Source organism: Abramis brama, assembly GCF_963993115.1.
Source record: "Abramis brama genome assembly, chromosome: 7".
Lineage (NCBI taxonomy): Eukaryota > Metazoa > Chordata > Actinopteri > Cypriniformes > Leuciscidae > Abramis > Abramis brama.
The window spans coordinates 20,019,882-20,041,199 of NC_139969.1; the positions used below are offsets into that span (position 1 = coordinate 20,019,882).

The following is a 21,318-nucleotide window of genomic DNA, read 5'->3' on the forward strand; positions in this document are numbered from 1 at the left end:
TAAAATAAAACAATAAAAAAAAAGATTTTTTCAAACTTTTCTCCATTAAAGATATCTAAACATCATTGACCAGCAAGAAAATACACAACATTAAGATTTTTTTCTTGTTTAAAGTCACAAATGTTTTAAAACTTAAAACAAAACAAAAAAACTAGTTGCAAATGGCTAGAGAAGAATAAACTTATTATTTTGGCTAAAATGTATCTCTTTTTATGATGATGTTATAAATGTAAAACAAGAAAAAAAAGAGAAAAAAAACTAAAATATTTAGAGATGTATGGCCTGTACTTCAACGGTCATGGGCGGGGCTTGTGCAAAAGTACGTCACATTGCCCCAGTCTGAGAACGGCTTGTTCTGAGACAGTGCTTATGATTTATGGGGATTGTAAAAAAAAGCACTGGGTGGATTTTTATCATTATAGGGTGGTTGTGTACACACACTGCCAACACACATTTATGTTCAAACACCATGTAAAAGTGAATTTTGCATAATAGTTGCCCTTTAAGTCTGACTGAATACAGAAAATGTAAGCAGTTTATCATACACTGAAAAAAATGTTATGTTGAATTTACTTAATTTTTTTACGTCAAGGGGTTGCACGAAATAAATTTATCTAAATCCAGATATATTTTTTAAGTTGAGTGTACTTATATTTTGTAAATTGGTTGTACTTATATTTTATAAGTAATTTCAGATTAATAATATTCATAATAATATTCATAATAATATTTAGCTAAACTATTTTAAGTTGAATTTACTAAATTTTTTCAAGAATCAGCCTGTGAATCTCAACAATGGTGACAATTATAAAGCATGTTGCAGTGCATTCTGGGTGCTACCAATCAAAACTCATTCATGGCTCCCATCATGCATTGCTGCATGAATAAATAATGAGCTTATGTTCAGAGGTGATCGGTTTCAGTGTTTCAGGTCAAATGACTGTGAAATAATGATTGTTAAAACACAACCAACACCATCAGATCACCTTTTCTCTTTGTTCATAGGCTGTTATAACTCAGGTACAGCAGCCAAACAAAATCTAAAGTTAATGGTTTCAGGGTAAAGAGCCCAACTAAAACACACACTGATCCCCATGATGGTAACTTAAAATTACGGTTGTAACATTACAGTTTTCTCCTTCAGTGATTCTGCTTGTTAACATCAGGTGTCTTCAATGTTGGCAATACAAAATAAATAGTTCTTAATCCATCTTTGACGTCTGTCTGTTATTCAGATATTTTTGTTTAAAAATTGTTAAATGGTTAACTTTTAAGGAATTAATTTTATTAATTATTACTCAATTCTAATGTGTTAAATTTAATTAATAATATTGCTTGTAATCTGCACAATTTTATTGAGTAGATTAGCGTATTCATTTGACAGTGTATATGGAAATTAAATTAAACTTATTTTTTTCTAATTACTTTTAATTGAATGAAATTAACTTGTTTTAAACAAGAGCAGTGAATTTGAAAATTAATAATAAAAAATAAGTAGGATTAAATAACACATTATAATCAGTGAAATTAACCAGATAAAAACATGTAACATTTACAAGGGGTCAGAATCATTTTTTTCAGTGTAACTTTGAGGTTTAGGTTCCACATATAAAACCATACGGAAGGGGGGCCGGTATGCAGAGTGTGTTCGAAACAGTGAATAATTTTACAAAGTAATTAGTAAAATTGACTGGACATTTTAAAAAGCTTAGTTTCTGCTATCACTACCCAGGGGGTACTATATTTTAAAAGAATATTAAAGTAAAAGTTATTATTATTATTTCATTATATTACTGTATTTTCCTATATTTTTGAGCAAATAAATGCTGCCATGGTGAGAATAAAAGACAAAAAAACATTAAAATGTTTACCAACCCACAATTAAATAAATGTTTTACTATAATAAAAATAAAAATGAAATTAAATATACAGTGAATCTATATAATTGATATAAAAATATGCTTAGGCCTGTGGTATGTAACAGGCCTAACTCTAATCTGAACCAAGAGGGGAAAAGGCAAAGAGCATTTATCACAAATATAATAACTTTATTGTCCAAAGTTTCCATTCGAGTTAGTTATAGACACAAGTTTATACAATATATTCAATAATAAATAAGAGATTATTTCAAATTCTCTTTTGATAACTTTTGACAAAGAGGTCTCATTAGCTCCTCTATCAGAGAGACTGATAAAAAAAAGTAAATCGAAATTCGGCTGGCCAATACAGAATCACTGGAATCAGCTGCCCTGTAAGCCACAGCTCTGTTGGATCGCTGTAGGGGGATGTCAGAGCACCACCACAACAGTTAGACAGAAAGACAGCAGGCACACAGAGCCTGTGGCTATCAAACTAGTGACAGAGGCCCGCAGGACAGTACGGAGAGGGTTGGAGGGGCTCGTTCGCCATGGAAGCAAGCAGCACAGTCTGGGGCAGTTAGTGAGGGCGATCTGAACAGATGTGTTCATGGGGCATCTGTGAGATGTACTGACTGTGACGTCCAGGGCATTGGCCTGGCAGAATTCCTGCTAAGTGCTGGTAAATATGTTTGGAAGGAGAGCCAGTAGGGTGACGCTTTTTTTAATGTGATGTTTATCCTATTTTTTCCCCCTCCTCTTAGTCCATGTACACAGAGGTTATAGACTTCCCTTGCTTGGATCATTGCAAAAACACTGTCAACAGTTGAAAGTTAAATAAAACTGGTCACGAGGCACTTTTTATATCAAAGAGGGTTTTTTTTTTTTTTTTTTTTTTTTGGTTCTTTGACTTAAGTATAAGACTTAGAAGTATAAAACAGACATTAAAATGCAATTGGAAAAATTACAATTCCACGTTTTTTCCTAAATAATGAACAGAAGAGTATGCATGAGGTATAGGAAAGGCACATAGCCAGCCTTGTCAAAGTGTCTTTCCCAAGCTACGTCTTCTTCATTTAAAGGGTCAGTTTACCGCAAAATGTATATTTTGCCAACATTTTCTCACCCTCATGTCGTTCCAAACCTGTTTGACTGACTTTCACTTCAATCCAGGGTCCCCGCGGATCCTTAAAAAGTCTTAAAATGTCTCAAATTAGATTTTTTTAAATTTAAGGCCATAAAAAGTCTTAAAAATTATATATTTTTTAAAAATGTCTTCTTTTTTTTCTCTTAAATTTTAGATGACACTTTGACTTAGACTTATCTAAATGCTTTCGAAATTAAAACTGTCTAATTAGCGCTCTTTTTTTAATTCTATCTTGGTGGATTTGCTTGTTCACGTGACAATTCGCGTCACTTACGGCAGTATATTAGCCTACGTCTGTCTCCTGCACGCGAGAGGAGAGAAGAAAACGAGTAAATGTCAGTTCAGTTGTAAGTTCATTCTTTATGTGCTTAGGAGTGTGCGATATTGTCTATGAACTATGATGATATTGTAATCATTGTTTTAACTACGTATGAGGCACTGCGAATGCGAGCTGACATCGCGTTTCTATCATGCTTGCTTTCACTGCGTGATGTGTCAGTTATAGATGTCCCCAAATGAGTTTTTGTCTTATATTTATATTATATGTTGTTATATTAGAATATCACATGAGCAAGAGTGCCGTTTTCCTTTGCACAATTGCAAATGTGCTATTTATTTTATACAACAGTTAAATTAACAATAAAGTTAACATTGTGAGTTACTTTTTGGACACAATATTGTCAATTTTCACTTTATATTGCCGACGAGAATTTCATAATGAAGCCGTGGTCCAACAGATGGATTTTTTTTTACTTAAATCCGCGTTTTGAACGAATAATTTTAACGATTCAATGAACAATCACTTGTTTTTTGAATGAATCAGCCGTTTGAACAAATCGGTTGACTCAAACAACTCGCTTATTAAGACAGCGACTTGCCGCCACCTACTGGTGGTTTCAGTTTCATATTTTCATTTTATCCTTTAATTAAAACGTTAAAATTATAAATCATTTCATATTTAAATATTGAATAGCTTTATTTATGCAATTGTAAATGAAGTGTAAATATAGTAATGCCAGTTTTGATGCTGCTTCTGTGTCACCTCTGCACTGCAAGGACGGATTTTAATTTGATGATTTAATTTGACATTGGTACTGTGTTATTCTAATATAATTTAATTTGAATGTTAGAATTTGACATAAAAGGTGATGCATACCTCCAAATACGTTTAGAAACAATATCCATATGATATATAGGTGAAAATGCCCCTGGAAATCAATTTAAGGTGGCAAATATTGCCCCTTAATAAAAATGTTAATTTCGGTCACTACTGTGAACTGTGACCACTGCATAGAATATAAAAAATAATATGAATATCTTCGTGAGTCTTCTGTCAACAACAGGCCTAAACCAGCCAGGGTACCAGTACAAAAATACAATCAGAAAAATATCATTTAATTATTATCAACAAAACTTTGAAAATATCTAGACATATTTTTGTCAATATTGCGCACCCCTAATATAATGTACGGTATTAATTTTGATTTCTTCAGGTCTTAAAAAGGTCTTAAAAAGCCTTAAATTTGACTTTAAAAATTGTGCAGATACCCTGTCAATCATATCAATAGGAATCCATACGATCAGGAATTTCACGTATGGGCGAAAGATTTCCCCATGCAGATTTCACAATAGGTTAAAGTTGGTCACACAAATTTGACATGTTGACCAACAGAAAGCTGCTTAGTTTGAAAGTGACTTCTGTGTGGACTGTACTTCATACATTGCTACACTACTGACAAATTCTCGCTATTGTGAAATTTAGCCAATTTTTTTTTCTAATGTGACTGCACTTTACACAGAAGAAAGTAAGTCATACAGGTTTGGAACGACATGAGAATAAGTAAACTATGACAATTTTCATTTTAGGGTGGACGATCCCTTTAAGTGCCATGCCTGAAATAAATAAACTTGGTGTTTTTCACAGAGCTCCTTAAAATGCTCTCAGTCCAGTCTGTCCTTTAGTGCCTCAGCATGTGCTTCGTTTTCCACCTTCTCCATGGCCTTACACTCGTGCTCTTTAAATATCCCAGCCAGCGTTTTGAAACGAGGACCCCAGTCACAGAGATTTCTGTAATCCTCCTTGGGTTCGAGAACCCAAGACTCAATGGAACTGAGGGACTCTGCCACCGAACCCTCTCCCTCATATGCATATGTAACCAGAGAGTCATACGGAGGTGTGGAGTTCTCTAGAAGACAATGATGGATGTAGGTTCTGATGTCCTCGCTGTCCTCTTTGGACACGCACGCACTAGCCAGATCAGGCTCATCGTCTGATCTTATTTTTTGCAGCTGCGCCGTCTCTTTGATGCCTTTGGGATTGCGTAACGTACCCATGTCGAAGGCCTGGGTGTCCTCTTCCCCGCCCCCCTCATCATCGTAGTGGATCACATTGTCCCGAACGTCCTCTTTGGATGACATCAGAGTGTCCTTCTTCTTGTGTTTTCTCAGGCCCATATAGAGCACCACCATCACTGCAAGACACCAGAGGCGCATAACTTGTTTTGTGGCGTAATGCACATTGACATACATACAGTACAGGACCTTTGAGTGACAACAGACTAGAGAAAAAAAGGGGTGGACACATGTTCCAGAGCCATTAGCTATTTTCTTTTTTTGTTCTGATGTGGGTTTTCAAAATGAGACTAAAGAGAACGGCAGCCCGAGGGTAGCCATAATGCAGTTTTGACATGCTGTCTGTCAACATCGTAGTGCCTCGGTTGTGTGAGAGGAGGGGAGGTAGTTTTTCTGAGCTTTCATCTCCCTCCTCTGAGGCAGACAGTACTCGCTCGCCCCACTCTGCTCAAAGAAAGATGTGAGAGAGAAAGAGACGGGTAGGCACAGGCGCAGCTGTGAGAATGAAAGATTAGACCTAAAAATTCAGACTTTCAGATGAAGCAGAAGGGAAAATTTGGATAAATCAACCTGCACGTGTTATTAGGGGAAGGTTTTCTCATGTTGTAATTTTCCAGTATTTTAGAACATACTATTTATTATCACATTCGAATCATTATTTCTGCATCAGCTCCCCCAAGTGGTTGCCATATAAAGGAATCTTTTTTTTTTTTCTGTAATGCTGCCAAATAAAAATATGAAGTCAAAGCACATCACTTCACTGCACTGTCTGCTACAGAATTCACTTACCTAGTACTTATTGCAATACAGTGCTTTTATTGCAATTCTTCCTCAGGCGTTTCTCAGTACTCCTGTTCCATTTTTTTTTTATTGTCTTTATTCTTTATTTTAGGGACCATAACCTGCCACATTCCGTACTTAATGTAGTGCATACTTATGTTTATATATGGGTGTTTCTTTAACTATGGACACTTTGGCTCAAAAACCATACTTTCATATCCTCACTGTTTTATTTCATTTGTCCACTAACAATGTCCTACAGTGTATTTGCATATATCACAAAACAATTGTAATTTTTTTTTCCAGAAAGTCATTAACATTTCCACATCTCACGTCTGTATTTAATAGCATGCTGTTATTAATGACAAAAACATGATATTTCCATAAGGGTTTAAAAATAATCTTTTGTTTTGCTGAGGCTAATTTTATAGCTAGCATTTAACGTATCTTAAATGTACAAAATGAAAAAAATATTTTCATGATTTGTAAATGACAAAACGTGCTTCATTGTAAATGAGTGACGTGAAAGCAAATGAAGTACAATACAAGTAATCTCTTAACAAGTTATATTAAAATAGTATTTATACAATTTCTAGATAATGTTCAAAAGTTTGAGGTCAATAAAGAAATTAACACTTTTATTCAGCAAGGATGCATTAAAAGCTTCAGTAAAAAAAAAAAAAAAACTGTTACAAAAGATTTCTACTTCAAATAAATGCTGTTTTTTTATTTTTTTATTTTTTATTTTTATTTTTTTTATTCAGGCAATCCTGAACAATTTTTTATCATAGTTTCCACAAAAATATTAAGCAGTACAACAGTTTTCAACATTGATAATAATAAGAAATGTTTCTTGAGCACCAAACCAGCATATTATAATGATTTCTGAAGGATCATGTGACCCAGAAGACTACAGCAATGATGCTGAAAATGCAGCTTTGCCATCACAAGAATAAATTACATTATAGAAAATTTTAAACTTTAATAATATTACACATAATATCTGCTGTACTTTTGAGCAAATAAATTCAGCCTGGGTGAGCATGAGAGACAGAATCTTACCAACCTCAAACTTTTGAATCTTAATGTATACTGTATAAAGGCATTTGAAAGTCATGTAAGTTCTTTGTGAAAGAATCAGCTAGTTTTAATAAAAATCCACCTCTAGGAGATAAAAGTCACAGAAGTTGAAGAAATACCCATATACTTATATTATTTACTTTTTGTTTTTATATACTTTTTGTAGTTTTGTTTCCATGATTGTCTGTGTCCTTGGGCCAAATAAAATGATAAATAAAAACAATATTGACTACAAAAACGTAACCCCTGCTTTTTTTCTTATGTATTCTATATTTAGCACATTAAATGCATTATTCTTTGTCTTGCCATAATCCACAATATTCTGTTGGACACAAATGTGTATAACTCACCCAGCAGAATGACAATGCACAGTAGTATGGCCATCAGAGCTCCAGTGCTGAGTCCCATGGGAAAGAACACTGCTTCCGCATTGCAGGAAAGGAGGGAGCCGTCTGTGTCGCAGGTACACACCCGCACAGACACCGTCCCAGTGCTGCTTTGGATCGGGTACCCGCTGTCCTCCACGACGACCGGTACCAGGTACATGCTCTGCTGTAGTCTCTGAAACCCCCCTCGCCTGGTCGCCACTCCAGCCGTGTTGTCTGAAAACCGAGAGACCGTCAAAGTATCTATAATGCAGATTTAGTGGAGGCTATAAACGATTCTACTTAGATAATCAGTGATAACCACACTCATGCTCTCAGGGATCATAACCTGCCATTCCAACATTTCTCCATGACAGAATAGTATGAATTCATGAGGTACAGACCCTGGCCTAATTCCAGAATTAAGTAGAAAAATGGATCCCTTTGAAGTGGAAATAAGTACAGAAAAAAGTGGTTCTGGTTAAGGGGATAACAAGCTAACGTGACTTACTCCTGGGAAAAGCATTATATACCTTTCTGAGAAGAGCCTCTGACGCAGCTGGAGTCCAAACAAAACTAGGATGCACAACACTTCAGGCTGTTTTTATTCAGTTTTAATGGTACATTTCTGCCAATAACTCTAATTTGCATAATTTACTATACATTTAATATCATCCTAACAGGAATTATTGGTTAGGTGGTAATATAGCCTTAAGATAAAGCTTTAGGCTGAAAAATTCCCTTAAAAAAAGACCCACAAGGTTTTTTTCTTCTTTTTTTTTTTTTAGCAAGGTACTTAATCCCAGGTTATTCCAGGAGGATTGTTTGCCCCTAAGTGTACTCTAAGTCACTTTGTATAAAAGTTTCTGCCAAATGACTTCTTGCTGACCACTCACTCAAGCTACTCACGCTAAAGCAAAAGCTTTTATTTCCCAATGTCTTTGTAGATAGGCAGTGCGAGATAGCCAGTGCGAGCCAAGGCTAACAACATGTCGGGTAGGGCCAAAAGACTTTGGACCTCAAGCACTGAGTTGTTTCCACTATCGGGCCGGTAGCCCCGCAGTGCTACCCAAAAACCTGCCCTTAACACGCCTCCATAGAAAAATGTCACACAACGCCACCGTTTTAACAGCTGACTGAAAACTAGACAATAGATCGCAAAATGAGCATGATAGAAGTGAACGTTTAGTCTTTACTTAAAGACTTAAGATTCCAGCATTGATATTTGACAAATGTTTTACAATAAAAATGTTACAGTTTTTTTAATTTGTGACAGGCGTGCACAACAATCATGGTGAATCAAACTGATAATTACCATTTCACATGAAAAGAGAACACATACCTATTCAGTTGCACCTGCTTCCATTTATTTACGATCACAGGACAAACAACTCCATTACGTGTTTTAAGTCCAAAGGCTTACACATTTAGAAAAATATTGATCAAATATCATATGGTAAGATCACATTTTCTTTAGATCGCATTTCTATTTCCACGAAATTATGCAATGTTTGAGCGATACCTCCTGTCTCACGATACTGTTATCCCTTCAGCAAGAGCAACAGAGGGAGCTCATGAGAAGAAAACAGGAGTTGTGAGTTTTACGAGTAAACCGGAGAGCATGCAATTTATGAAATGAGGATGCATTTCTCCGGTATCAACAAAGGCACAGGGAAGAAACAGATGAAACATGAAACCAATTAAATACACGATTATAATCATGTATGATTTGTCTACGTTCTTCAAGCAGTCTCTGTAATGTTCCATACACATGTGTATTTATTATCGCAATGGTTAGGAGTAGGCAACTTCGGTCCTAGAGAGCCACTGTCCGGCTGAGTTTCCTTTCTAACGGTCATTTCGTATTGCGTAGCTATACGCAGTGGGGAAACTCCTTTTCCTCGATTTACTGAAGCTTTTATGTAAAACGCATTTGCAGCTGCACAGCTAGCACACTGAGCGTCTGGCTTGCTCATAGGCCGTTCTGCAGCAACTGCACATCCAATGGCGCGGGCGCCTCTGACGTGTAACCAATGAGCATCATCACACGTCAGAACTCCCCAAGGGGGCGTGGCCCTAGCCTATAATAGCCCCCCGAATTCGCCATTATAGCAGATATCACTCCTTCAGCGACAACTTCATGTCTCTGACTGTTTTACTGAGCTTCGCCATTGAACAAGCCCTTCAGCCTGAGCGAGCATCTATTTCAGCGGACTACGCCCTTTCTGCCATTTTCCCCTGACGCTGTCTCACCTGTGGCTATCCGGCGACGACGATACATATCCTTTTTCTAGCAATTTAGTGTTTCTAATATGCCTGGTTCATCTTGTGCCACGTGCGGAGGTAAGCTGCACGAGGCCGATGGACACGCAAGCTGCATTTCGTGCCTGGGAGTTCTCCACGCAAAATGCACTCTCTGCCGGCAGATGTGTGCCACGTGCGGATGCATCTGCATGAGGCCTACGAGCTTATTACATCATGCGCTCGCGGCTAGCTCTCCTTTTGGACAGCAAACCGCCTCTCGCGCTCCCCCCGTTTTCTTCCCTCGTCGAGCCTCGATGGAAGAAGCGCATGGGTAGATGTTCGAGCGGCTAGCTCTCTTTACGACACAGGAGAGCTACCCCGCCCTCTGTTTTGCACGTCACACAGAAGCGTGTTTTCTCTGAAATGCTCTCTCATGCACTTGCCAGCTTCCTTCCCTCATTGAGCAGCGATGGAAGAAGCGCGCGGTCAGATGTGCGGATCGGCTTATTACGTCATGCGCTCGCGGCTAGCTCTCCTTTTTGGGACGGCAAACCGCCTCTCACGCTCCCCCCGTTTCTTCCCTCGTCGAGCCTCGACGGAAGAAGCGCGCGGGTAGATGTTCGCGTGGCTAGCTCTCTTTACAACACAAGAGAGCTACCCCACCCTCTGTTTTGCACGTCACACAGAAGCGTGTTTTCTCTGAAAGTGCTTTCTCATGTGCTTGCCCGCTTCCTTCCCTCATTGAGCAGCAACGGAAGAAGCGTGCGGTCAGATGTGCACGCGGCTATCTCTCTTTACGACACAAGAGAGCTACCGCTCCCTTACATTCTGTTCATCACGCAGAACCTTCTCCGTGATTCAGACACAACAGTGCGGTTTTCATGCCTGGAATCAACCACGCTGAAACCGTTCTCTCTCACTGCAAGAACAAGCTGCCATTCTAAGTATTATAAGAGTTCTTCTGTCAATCCCCCTCTGTCAGTGGTGGATTCTGAGACTCTCACGCCTCTCGGCTGGACTAAATCTTTTCACCAAAGCGAATGAGTTCACGCCGGCTCCACCCCACGTGACTCACCCTCTTTGGCAACGTCTGGGAAAGGGGTTGGTCGGGCTCAACGTTGGCCCCACCCCCCATCTAAACCCAGCAGGAGTGCAATTGGACGAAGCATGGCCAGCTAGTCATGTTAAATCACGATTCTAACAGAGCTATTGTGAAACATACTCAAAAAGAGTATGTTTCACAATCACAACACACAGGTTCACGGTCCCCCTTCACTAGGCGGCCCCCTCCCAGTTGTTACACTGACTTTTCCCCAGACAAAAGCCTGTATAGTCAGTCCAACACTCAGTATGTGCTCAAATCACAATGTAAGGGTATCAGGTCCCCCTGTGTTAGGCGGCCCATCCCAAACTGTGTATCAAACCCTAGCCACATGGGCATGGGCCTGGCAAGCCATCCCCGATGTGTCGAGTTGGGTCATAAACATTGTAAAGCGAGGCTACTCACTCCAATTCGCTCACAGACCCCCAAAGTTTCAGGCGGTTGTCAAGTCTTCAGTGAGAAGCAACGTGGGTCACGTGCTTCGCGCCGAAGTACAGAATTTGTTAGCAAAAGGGGCGATAAAATTAATCCCCCCCGCGCAAAAACACTCGGGGTTCTACAGCCGTTATTTTCTAATTCCGAAAAAAGACGGCGGTCTCAGACCCATACTAGATTGAGACATTTGAACAAAGCTCTCATGAGACGGCCGTTCAAAATGTTGACTATCCTCGCGCAAATTCGCCCGTGGGGACTGGTTTGTCACAATGGATCTGAAAGATGCATACTTTCATATTCAGATAAACCCTCATCACAGGCCATTCTTGAGATTCGCCTTCGAGGGTCAAGTTTATCAATACACAGTTCTGCCTTTCGGCCTATCCCTAGCACCCCGTACATTCACGAAGTGCATGGATACAGCGCTTTCTCCCCTGAGACATCAGGGAGTGCGCGTGTTGAATTATCACGACAACTGGCTAGTGCTGGCACAGTCGAGAACCGAGCTAATAGCTCACAGAGATTTGATTCTCGGCCATTTGAAATGCCTGGGTCTCACAATCAATGTTACCAAGAGCAAACTGATCCCCAGCCAGAGCGTAGTCTTTCTGGGCACAGTTCTAGACTCTGTGGCGATGACAGCGCGCTCTCAGTGCAGACGCTAACAGCCACGTTCAGAGCGCGATATCTGTCAAAACTGGCATCTGTCAAAGAGACGATATGGCACCCTCGAACCGACTTATGGGCCCTCCATGTATGGCCCCTAAACGGGTACCCAGAGACCTTCCTGGGAAGGTCCTAAATACTATCTCTGAAGCCAGGGCCCCGTCTACTCGGCGCCTATATGCTTTGAAATGGTCAGGTTTTTCCAGCTGGTGCTTGAAAAACTGTGTGAACCCAGAGTCATGTGAGGTATCTGTGAACTCTCCTTCCTGCAGGAGCTGTTGGACGCGGGCCGCTCCCCGTCCACACTCAAAGTATATGTGGCAACTATTGCAGCGCATCATGCTCTGGTGGCTGGCCAATCAATAAGAAAAAATGATTTGGTTGTGCGGTTTTTGAAGGGTGCTAGGATAATCAACTCCTCCAGACCCCCTTCTGTGCCCCTTTGGGACCTCTCCATGGTCCTGGGGGCTTTAAAGGGCCCGCCATTTGAACCGCTCCAGTCGGTTGATCTTAAACCTCTCTCGCTAAAGACTGCTCTCCTGTTGGCACTGGCATCTGTCAAGCGAGTAGGAGATCTGCAGGCTCTCTCAGTGAGCCCTTCATGTTTGCAGTTTGGTCCAGGTGGCACTAAGGTCATCCTCAAACCTAGGCATGGTTATGTACCCAAAGTGCTCTCAACGCCGTTCAGAGCACAGGTCATTACATTATTAGCTCTTCCCCTTCTGCTGAGGATGGGGAGGTTAATTTTCTCTGCCCTGTCAGAGCGCTGCGAATCTATCTGGAGCGTTCTGCGTCTTTTAGACAGTCAGAACAGCTTTTTGTCTGTTTTGGTGGCCGATCCAAGGGTGATCCAGTCACTAAGCAAAGACTGTCTAGATGGATTGTGGACGCCATATCTATGGCTTATGCCTCGGTGGGTCAAGTTTGCCCCATAGGTATTAAGGCCCATTCGACTAGAGGCATGGCTTCGTTGTGGGCTTGGTCATCTGACTTTCCCATTCAAGATATTTGTGCCTTCCACATTAATGAAATTTTATAACATGGAAGTGCCTTCTCTACAAGCAAAGGTATTTTCGGTATGATAAAGGCCCGACAGTGTCCAGTCTTGTCTACATTGTTACTGTGCATAACCATTCATACACATATATAAAACCCGCTTGCTGGTTATATTGTATTATGCTGATAGCCCCGACGGTGTCTGGGTTCATTAGTATATTATGTTGGTATTGTTACTGACACATATATATTTATAAGACCCGACGGTGTCCGGTCTGATATATATAATGGTTTCGGGCCTGTCTATTGGCTCAGGGGTCCTGAGTTCAGTGGCAACCAGTTACTTCTGGTGCGGCGTTTTGCATGGCGTCCCCACTGCGTATAGCTACACAATACGAAGTGACCGTTCGAAAGGGAACTACTCGGTTACTATCGTAACCTCAGTTCCCTGAGATAGGGAACGAGTATTGCGTAGCCGGCTGCACTATAGTAACCTGGTGAGTTGTCGCTTCAGTCGTGAAACCTGCTATAATGGCGAATTCGGGGGGCTATTATAGGCTAAGGCCACGCCCCCTTGGGGAGCTCTGACGTGTGATGATGCTCATTGGTTACACGTCAGAGGCGCCCGCGCCATTGGATGTGCAGTTGCTGCAGCACAGCCTATGAGCAAGCCAGACGCTCAATGTGCTAGCTGTGCAGCTGCAAATGCGTTTTACATAAAAGCTTCAGTAAATCGAGGAAAAGGAGTTTCCCCACTGCGTATAGCTACGCAATACTCGTTCCCTATCTCAGGGAACTGAGGTTACGATAGTAACCGAGTAGTTTTGCTCCAACCCTGAAAAAACTCACCTGCCTGTAGCCTTAGGGGCTGTTTACACAACACCGTTTTCAACAAAAACGTACAACTTTTTATTCGTGTTGGCCGTTCATTTACACGACAACAGCATTTTGGATGCCTGAAAACGCAAAGTTTTAAAAACGGGTTTCAAAGTGCAAGTTTTTGAAAACAGTCTCCGTGTAAACAACAAACACGCAAATCTCTGAAGACGATGGCGTCACGCACATGTGCATTACATGTTCAGTCTATAGTGTTTCACCGCTATCTAATGGCCTGGCAGCAGAATACAGCATTTTTAGTCATTTTCGTGGATCCGTGTGAATGTGGATCATTTTGACAATGGTGTCGTCTGTACGCGGAAAACTCGAAGGAAAGAATTTTAAGCATATTGTTGTCGTGTAAACGTACCCTTAGTAATCCTGAAGACATTGATTAGCTTGTTCAGGTGTGTTTGATTTGGAGCTAAACTCTGCAGGACAGTGGCTCTCTACAACCGACGTTGCTTACCCCTGGGTTAGCATAGGTAGCCTTTAGCATCACATATAAATATATTTCTGCCTCACACGGTGATCAGAATCTCCATCGGATCACAAGCAAGTTATTTCAAACTCTCGCTGGTGTCTGAAAGTGAGGTTTGAGCTGAAAATTGTTTTAAAATGTTTTAGGTTTAAATGTTGAAGTTAGCTGGTATAGCCTGGAACAATAAAATGGGAAATGAGCAGCGGTGTTGACCCTCTCCTTACTCAGGTAAACTCTGCCTTTGTTTATGACCACTCCTCAAGCCCCAGTTGGCCGGCTTTAGACCAAGGTATTCGGCGGGCCAAAAACTCCTGGCCGTTGGCCATGAGGAAGCCCCGGAGGTGACAGTGGAAATTCGACTGGCCCTGGCACACACTAGCACGCTCGCTTTGGCCCGACAGTGGAGACATGGCTAATGAGGGCTCTGGAATTAAAAATCCTATTCTCCATTGAGAAACTGATGTTTAATGATTTCATAGACTCATTTCAAAAGAGACCTATTATGAGCTCTATCAGTCAGTTTAAAACGTTTTTCATTAAGAAAAATAAATAATTTATATGCCAAGTTCAAGGTGATGAACTACATAATAATTATCCTGAAGACAAAGCTCCACCAATCAGAGAATCACAGCAAACTAATCAGGATAAAAGAACACAACAGTGACTGTCCTCTACTATGAAGCATTGTGATTGACATTGTGATTTTTTAAAGAAATACAGTAGAAATACAGTAAAAACAGTAATATTGTAAAATAGTATTACAATTACAAATAACTGTTTTCTATTTTAATATGTTTTAAAATGTAATTTATTCCTGTGATGGCAAAACAGAATTTTCAGCATCATTACTCCAGTCTTCAGTGTCACACGATCCTTCAGAAATAATTCTAATATGCTGACTTGGTGCTCAAAAAGCATTTCTTATTATTATCAATGGTGAAAACTGTTGTGCTGCTTAAAAAAAATTGTGGAAGGTGATAAATTTTTTTCAGGATCCTTTGATGAACAGAAAGTTCAAAAGAACATAATTTATTTAAAATAGAAAACTTTTATATCAATATAAATATTTTTTTACTGTGACTTTAGATCAATTTAATGGCTGAATTAAAAAATATATATATCGTTTGGTTTGTGGTTTAGAATTATTTATTGACGTATGTTTTATTGACTGATACATTTAAATAAGGAAAACGGTGTGCAACTTTAATTCTATCATATTTAGGTTTATGTAAAAAATTATGTTACAGATTCAAATTTGAAGCATCAAAGTCAGTTTAGACTACCCTCTTTGATTCAAGTGTCTAGCCAAGTGTTTGTTATGACCCAGAGGAAATTGAAAATACTTTTCATCCAAGCTTGAAAACACAGCAGGTGCCTGTTGGTTTGACGGTGAGGGCTTTGCTTGGCGCTCATAGCACTGAGTCAATGCGTCGAGATACGCTTGTCCTCGCCTGGAAGGTCGACTGACCCTGTCATGAGAGGTTTGTTACGCCTGGGCAGCTGGGGGATTTCTCTTGACAAGGTAGGAGTCATTAAAGCACACCTTGTGCCTGTTTGGCTGTGTAGCCCTGAGTAACCCTGTCTCTGTGAATCACAGTTGAGGATATTCATGTGCTGAGAACACTGTGGACTGAGCATGGAGCGAGGCTCACGTGGCGAATGGATCACGAGGTGATGTGCTGCTCTGGGATGCTACAACTATTCACGTCACAGCACTAGTTCGGTAGCTTAGAGTTGTTCTCCCAGTAGATACTGCTATATATACAATATGTACCTGTATGTTGTTTATCTGAATAATATGGTCTAAAAAAATCTAACTTTTAGTACGACATTTCACATTTCATCTTCCAATGCTATTCCAGGTGATTTTTATAAGGGTATCTACTATTAACATGTTTCTATAGAAGGTGTCTATAGATATTCAGTTGAAAATAACCTTATTGTATTCCTTTAAAGGGATAGTCGCCCCCCCCAATCCCCCAATCCCCCGGAAAAAAAAAAAGAGGACCAACGTTGTTTTGGACCCCATTAACTTTCATTAAATTAACTAAAAATTAAAACTGCTTCTTTAAATTATCTTCTTTCGTGTTCAGCAGAAGAAAGAAAATAAGTCATACATATTTGGAACAATATGAAGTGTGAGTAAATGACGGCACTTTTCATTTTTGGGTGAACTATCCCTTTAAATGACGAGTTATTCCAACTTACTTCCATAGTCCCTGATTGTGAAGTTTCTGTTCCTGGTCTGTGATGGGGATTTGAAGTAGAATCTGTGCTCTGCAGCTGGCATGTCTTTGTCTGTGGCACTGATGATCTGAATCACCTAGAGAACAGATACAGAACTGTGATCTGAATAAAACACCACAGGAAAGAGCTTGAATATTCGTAAAAGCACTTCTAGTGTTCAGAAGACAGCAGTAGTCATTTTGATTGACAGAGCTGACGTGCTTGACTCATCAAACCTCAAAGGGATCATTTGAGGTTGCTAACTGTCTTTATGACTCAACCACATGGGGCGTAATTTATGACTGGTTCGCTGTCAACTTCATAAACCTCTAATGACAAAGTCATACATTCTGAGAGAATGACAGGATTTAACATGGCAGAAAAAAAAAAAAATCTAGAATCCATGCTCTTTAGTTATTTTATATTGTATTATAAATTTGTGCAAATAAAGATTCAGTTTGTACTTTTTGACTACCGTAATTTCTGAATCACCAAACAGTACCGCAAAAGTAATGATTTGTTTCAAACAGGTTTAACACTTTTCCCATCTTTCATAGGTTGGACAAACAGATAGTCCCTCCCCCAAACCCATGCTATTGGCTCCAATGTTGCTGTGCCTTGCTGGTTAGTGTTTACACTTTTCGAGGGCTTATAGTTGTCTCTGCATATTTAACTGGGATAAAAAAAACAAGCATATATTGTTCTATAGCATTTTTTAATTGTTTTAATTTTATACTTACCAAAATTAAGCATATTTAAACAAATTAGATTTTTTTATTTATTTAAATATTTTGTCAGTATTTTCTTTCTTTTTTTTGGGGGGGGGGGGGGGGGGGGGGGTTCAATTTTCCTCATGAAAATTCCATCAATTCATCTTCAAGGGTTTGTGTTGATCAGTAGAAGATCACTTTAGTAGAAATTCTGAAAAGGCTTTGTTGTGTCATCTATTTCACACATTTCCGCATATAAGCAAGGGAACTACGTTTTCTGGTATAAAAGACTGAATAGGGAGACACTGATAGGCAGCGTTGTACTGGGAGTAGCTCTCTTTCAGCATGAAAGGAGAAGATCAAGGCACAGTTCTCTCACATTAATTCACTGCAGCACCCAACAACAGGCCCAGAAACTCAAACTGAAGCACAGGTAGATATTCACACACACACGCATACTTACCTGTCCTACTTTTGCATTTTCACAAACAAACGTCTCATATATAAAGGCAAGTTCTGGAGGAAACTCATTGACATCCAGCACCTTGATTGTGACAGTAACTTTGCTGGACAGCAGGGGGTTGTCTGAAAGATCAAACAAGGTATTGTCCATGAATAAGATCAGTGGAAACTGAAAAATATGAGACGCATTTCATGGAATACATTGTTGCAACAAAAAACAAAAGGAATTTGGCTGGATCGGATTTATATTTGCAGAAAACTTTGTATTTGTGGCTGCATTTCATTAGCAAATCAGCTTGATGTAAAAAAAAAAATATTATGTGCATCTCTTGACGAATCTCTTTAATTTTAGCTGGACTGAGCTTTTATTTATGATTTTAAAAATGAGCTTAAGCCTCTAGAAGTAAAGCACTGTTGTATTTTCATTCTACTCCACTAGATGGGGATGTGGTCTTTAGAAATGTGTTCAACCATCTCCATTTCAATGAACAGTTATAATATGCTGGTAAATCTGCTATGCTGGTCATATTGTATCTGTGTATCTGGATGAAACACAATCCACAATACTTACTAACTTTTGTTGCTACAACAGTGATGTTGTGTTCAGCGTTTCTCTCTCTGTCCAGGGCTTCACTGACAGACAGAGTTCCTTCAACAGGGTCAATGTCAAAGTGGTTTTCAGAGTCCTTTCTCCACTCAATAGAATATCTACAAACCAATGGATCAAAGACAACAACAACAAACAAATGGATCAATCACATTCAAGGATTATTATTAATATATATATATATATATATATATATATATATATATATATATATATATATATATATATATATATATACACATACATATACAGTATATTATATTATTATTATTATATATACAGTATATTATTATTTTTTTATTTTTTTATTACATGTGCATTTCTTTATTTAGCCGAACACAAAAGAAGGTAACCAGTGGTGCCCACTGATTTCCATTGTAAAAAAAAAAAAAAAAAGACACTTTTCAAAATATCTTTTGTATTCCACAGAAGAAAGAGCCATGAATATGCAAATTGGTCCCCGCCTTCACTCAATCACACCAGCTGGATACACTCTCTATAGTAAATTACTGTAGTAAATGCTATGGCAATTGTGAATAGGCTACTCGAGTATTCGGACGTGACAGCAATGACCAATCATGAAAACAATGATCATCGTGAAAAAAAAATATATATATATTTTTACTGATTGGTTAGGAGAGCATGCAGTCCAGACTGGCGAAATAAAGTGAAATGGATTTAATACAGTTAAAGGCCCACTGAAGTGCCTTGAAACGCACAGCTTCATTTGCTGTGTTGATGTAATTTCCACTGAAACAGGAAGACAGGACGGGACATGTCGAACAGCTCCTTCCCTTTCTTCAAATAGCCAATAGAGTTTAGTTTATATCACAGTTCAGCCAGAGCTGTTGAGCTCATTAAAGCCGCAGTTTCCTTCTAACCTCTAACCGTTTCTCCTCCTAATCTCCTCCATATTGCTTTAAAATATGGCATTCTGTCTAGAATTCATTGATTTCTAGATTTCTAGAATGAAAAAATGTATAGTTTTTCCCCAACACTGATAGTAAAATCCTAGTAAAATTACCCCATATAGAATTGATGAGTTCAGAAGAGTAGTCTCTCTCTCTATCTCTCTCTCTCTCTCTCTCTCTCTCTATTTATATTTATATTTGTATTTCTATATACTGCATGTCTATATTTTGCACAAGCTGAAACTAAATTATTCTCTCTTTCTTGATCTTTGTATTAATATTATGTCAATTATTTTTATCTAAATAATGATATTGTTATTAAAATAACTCTAATATCTAAATTTGATTAAATAAGATAAGATCATAAGATCGATCACTAGATGCATGATGTTGTAGAACAGTATTTATGCACTGAAATTCTGCTTACTGCCCGAGTGTATGAACACTCTTGGTCTTTCTGAACCTGTCTGCTACTTTTCAGCCCACTGCTGTGACCCTGTTCCTTAGTACAATCAGCCCAGTGGATCAGCTGAAAAAGAGGAAGTCTGCGCTTTCCCTGTAGCATCAGACCTTTATCAGGGTTACATTCCTGCTCCTTCCTTTCATTCTCAGGTGTCTCCCTACCTGCTCGCCTGAGGTGTCCTGCTATTCAAGCAAAACCTCAGTGAGAGTCTCAACTGGATTCTTCTAGTAAGCACTACTCAACACTAAACTTCAACTTAGTAACTTCATAAAATGAATTCTGTTTTCAAATCACCCCTTATCAAATATTCCATCATCTAGTAAAGTTCAGCAGGTTATACATTTTAAAGAAAGAAAACTTGACTTGAGGGGATCAGAATATAAACCGTTAGTTCTCACCATGTTCAGAAATGCATTATACCAGATCCATACTATTTTTGCACAGAATTGCATAATGTACTGTACTGTATTTCATGCGACACACAAGTATATCAACTACTATACAGTTCTACAGTGCCTGTCCACTTTTTTTTTTTTTTTTTTTTTTTTTTAAAGGCTAATGGCTTCAACAAAAGTATATTCCATTGATTAACAACCTCATAGCTCACAGTTGGTCTGTTGGTCTGAGTTTTCATTAAAAATCTATTCCCCATATGGAGAAAATGAATGGGATTTTTACTTCTGGAACCCATAAGATGTTCAACTTGTTAAATGTAACAGAAGCAATATAATTTTTTTATCGGGCTGTCCAAAGATATGACATTAAGATATGATATTGTCCCCAATAAATTAATTAAAATAACTATTTAATTACAAAACTGTATTTCCATCACTCTTTGATTTAAACGCATGAGGTCACAAAGGCAACAACAATACAGTATACTATACTGTGTAAAACAGCATTATGAGATATTGCTTTTACTCAACAGTGTAATAAACAAGAAGTAAATATTGAGTAACTTACATTTTACACACAATATTAACAGTTATTGTGTGTATTTTTGCTCCGCCTACAAAAGTAAATGCAGAATCAACCGTTGCGTCTATGAGCAACACATAGCATGCCATTCATGAACGAATCATTTTTTAAATGAATTGTTTGAGTAAATGATTAAATAATCATAAGGAAATCATAAAGTCACTGTATCTGGAACGCGCAAACACAGACAAGCACAGTGATATAAACAGTGAAATGCCCCTCTTTATCTTGTTGAATGTCCATCCCACGAAAGTCACTTTGTGTGTAACAACAAACTTCACACAACAAATCTGTATATAACAATAAATATTCAATACAAAATAATCACTACTCATAGCTGAAACAGATACTTAAAAAAAATTATTAAAATCCACAAAATGCAACATTAAATTTAAAGGGTTAGTTCACCCAAAAATGACTATTCTGTCAGTAATTACTCACCCTCATGTTGTTCCAACCCCGTAAGACTTTTGTTCATCTGGGCCTCTGAGTTAGGTCACGTAGTGTAACAGCGCAGCGCTTATGGGTTGTACGTCAGAACGTAGGCTCACTATTGGCCGACGCTGGTCATGTGTGTGATG

The 21,318-nt window shown here is 38.8% G+C and overlaps 1 protein-coding gene across 1 annotated transcript in view; it reads right to left on the reverse strand.

Annotated features, from left to right (window-relative positions):
* Positions 1-2,036: 2,036 nt before the first annotated feature.
* Positions 2,037-21,318, reverse strand: part of cdh12a (cadherin 12a) — a 50,125-nt gene continuing 30,843 nt past the window's right edge. Inside the window, exons 8-12 of the mRNA XM_084118877.1 lie at positions 18,350-18,486; positions 17,780-17,901; positions 16,589-16,703; positions 7,566-7,817; positions 2,037-5,474 (exon numbers count right to left, since the gene is read on the reverse strand). Coding sequence (XP_083975003.1) covers positions 4,945-5,474; positions 7,566-7,817; positions 16,589-16,703; positions 17,780-17,901; positions 18,350-18,486 — 1,156 coding nt within the window. The 3' untranslated portion in view covers positions 2,037-4,944. The remainder of the gene's footprint in view (positions 5,475-7,565; positions 7,818-16,588; positions 16,704-17,779; positions 17,902-18,349; positions 18,487-21,318) is intronic.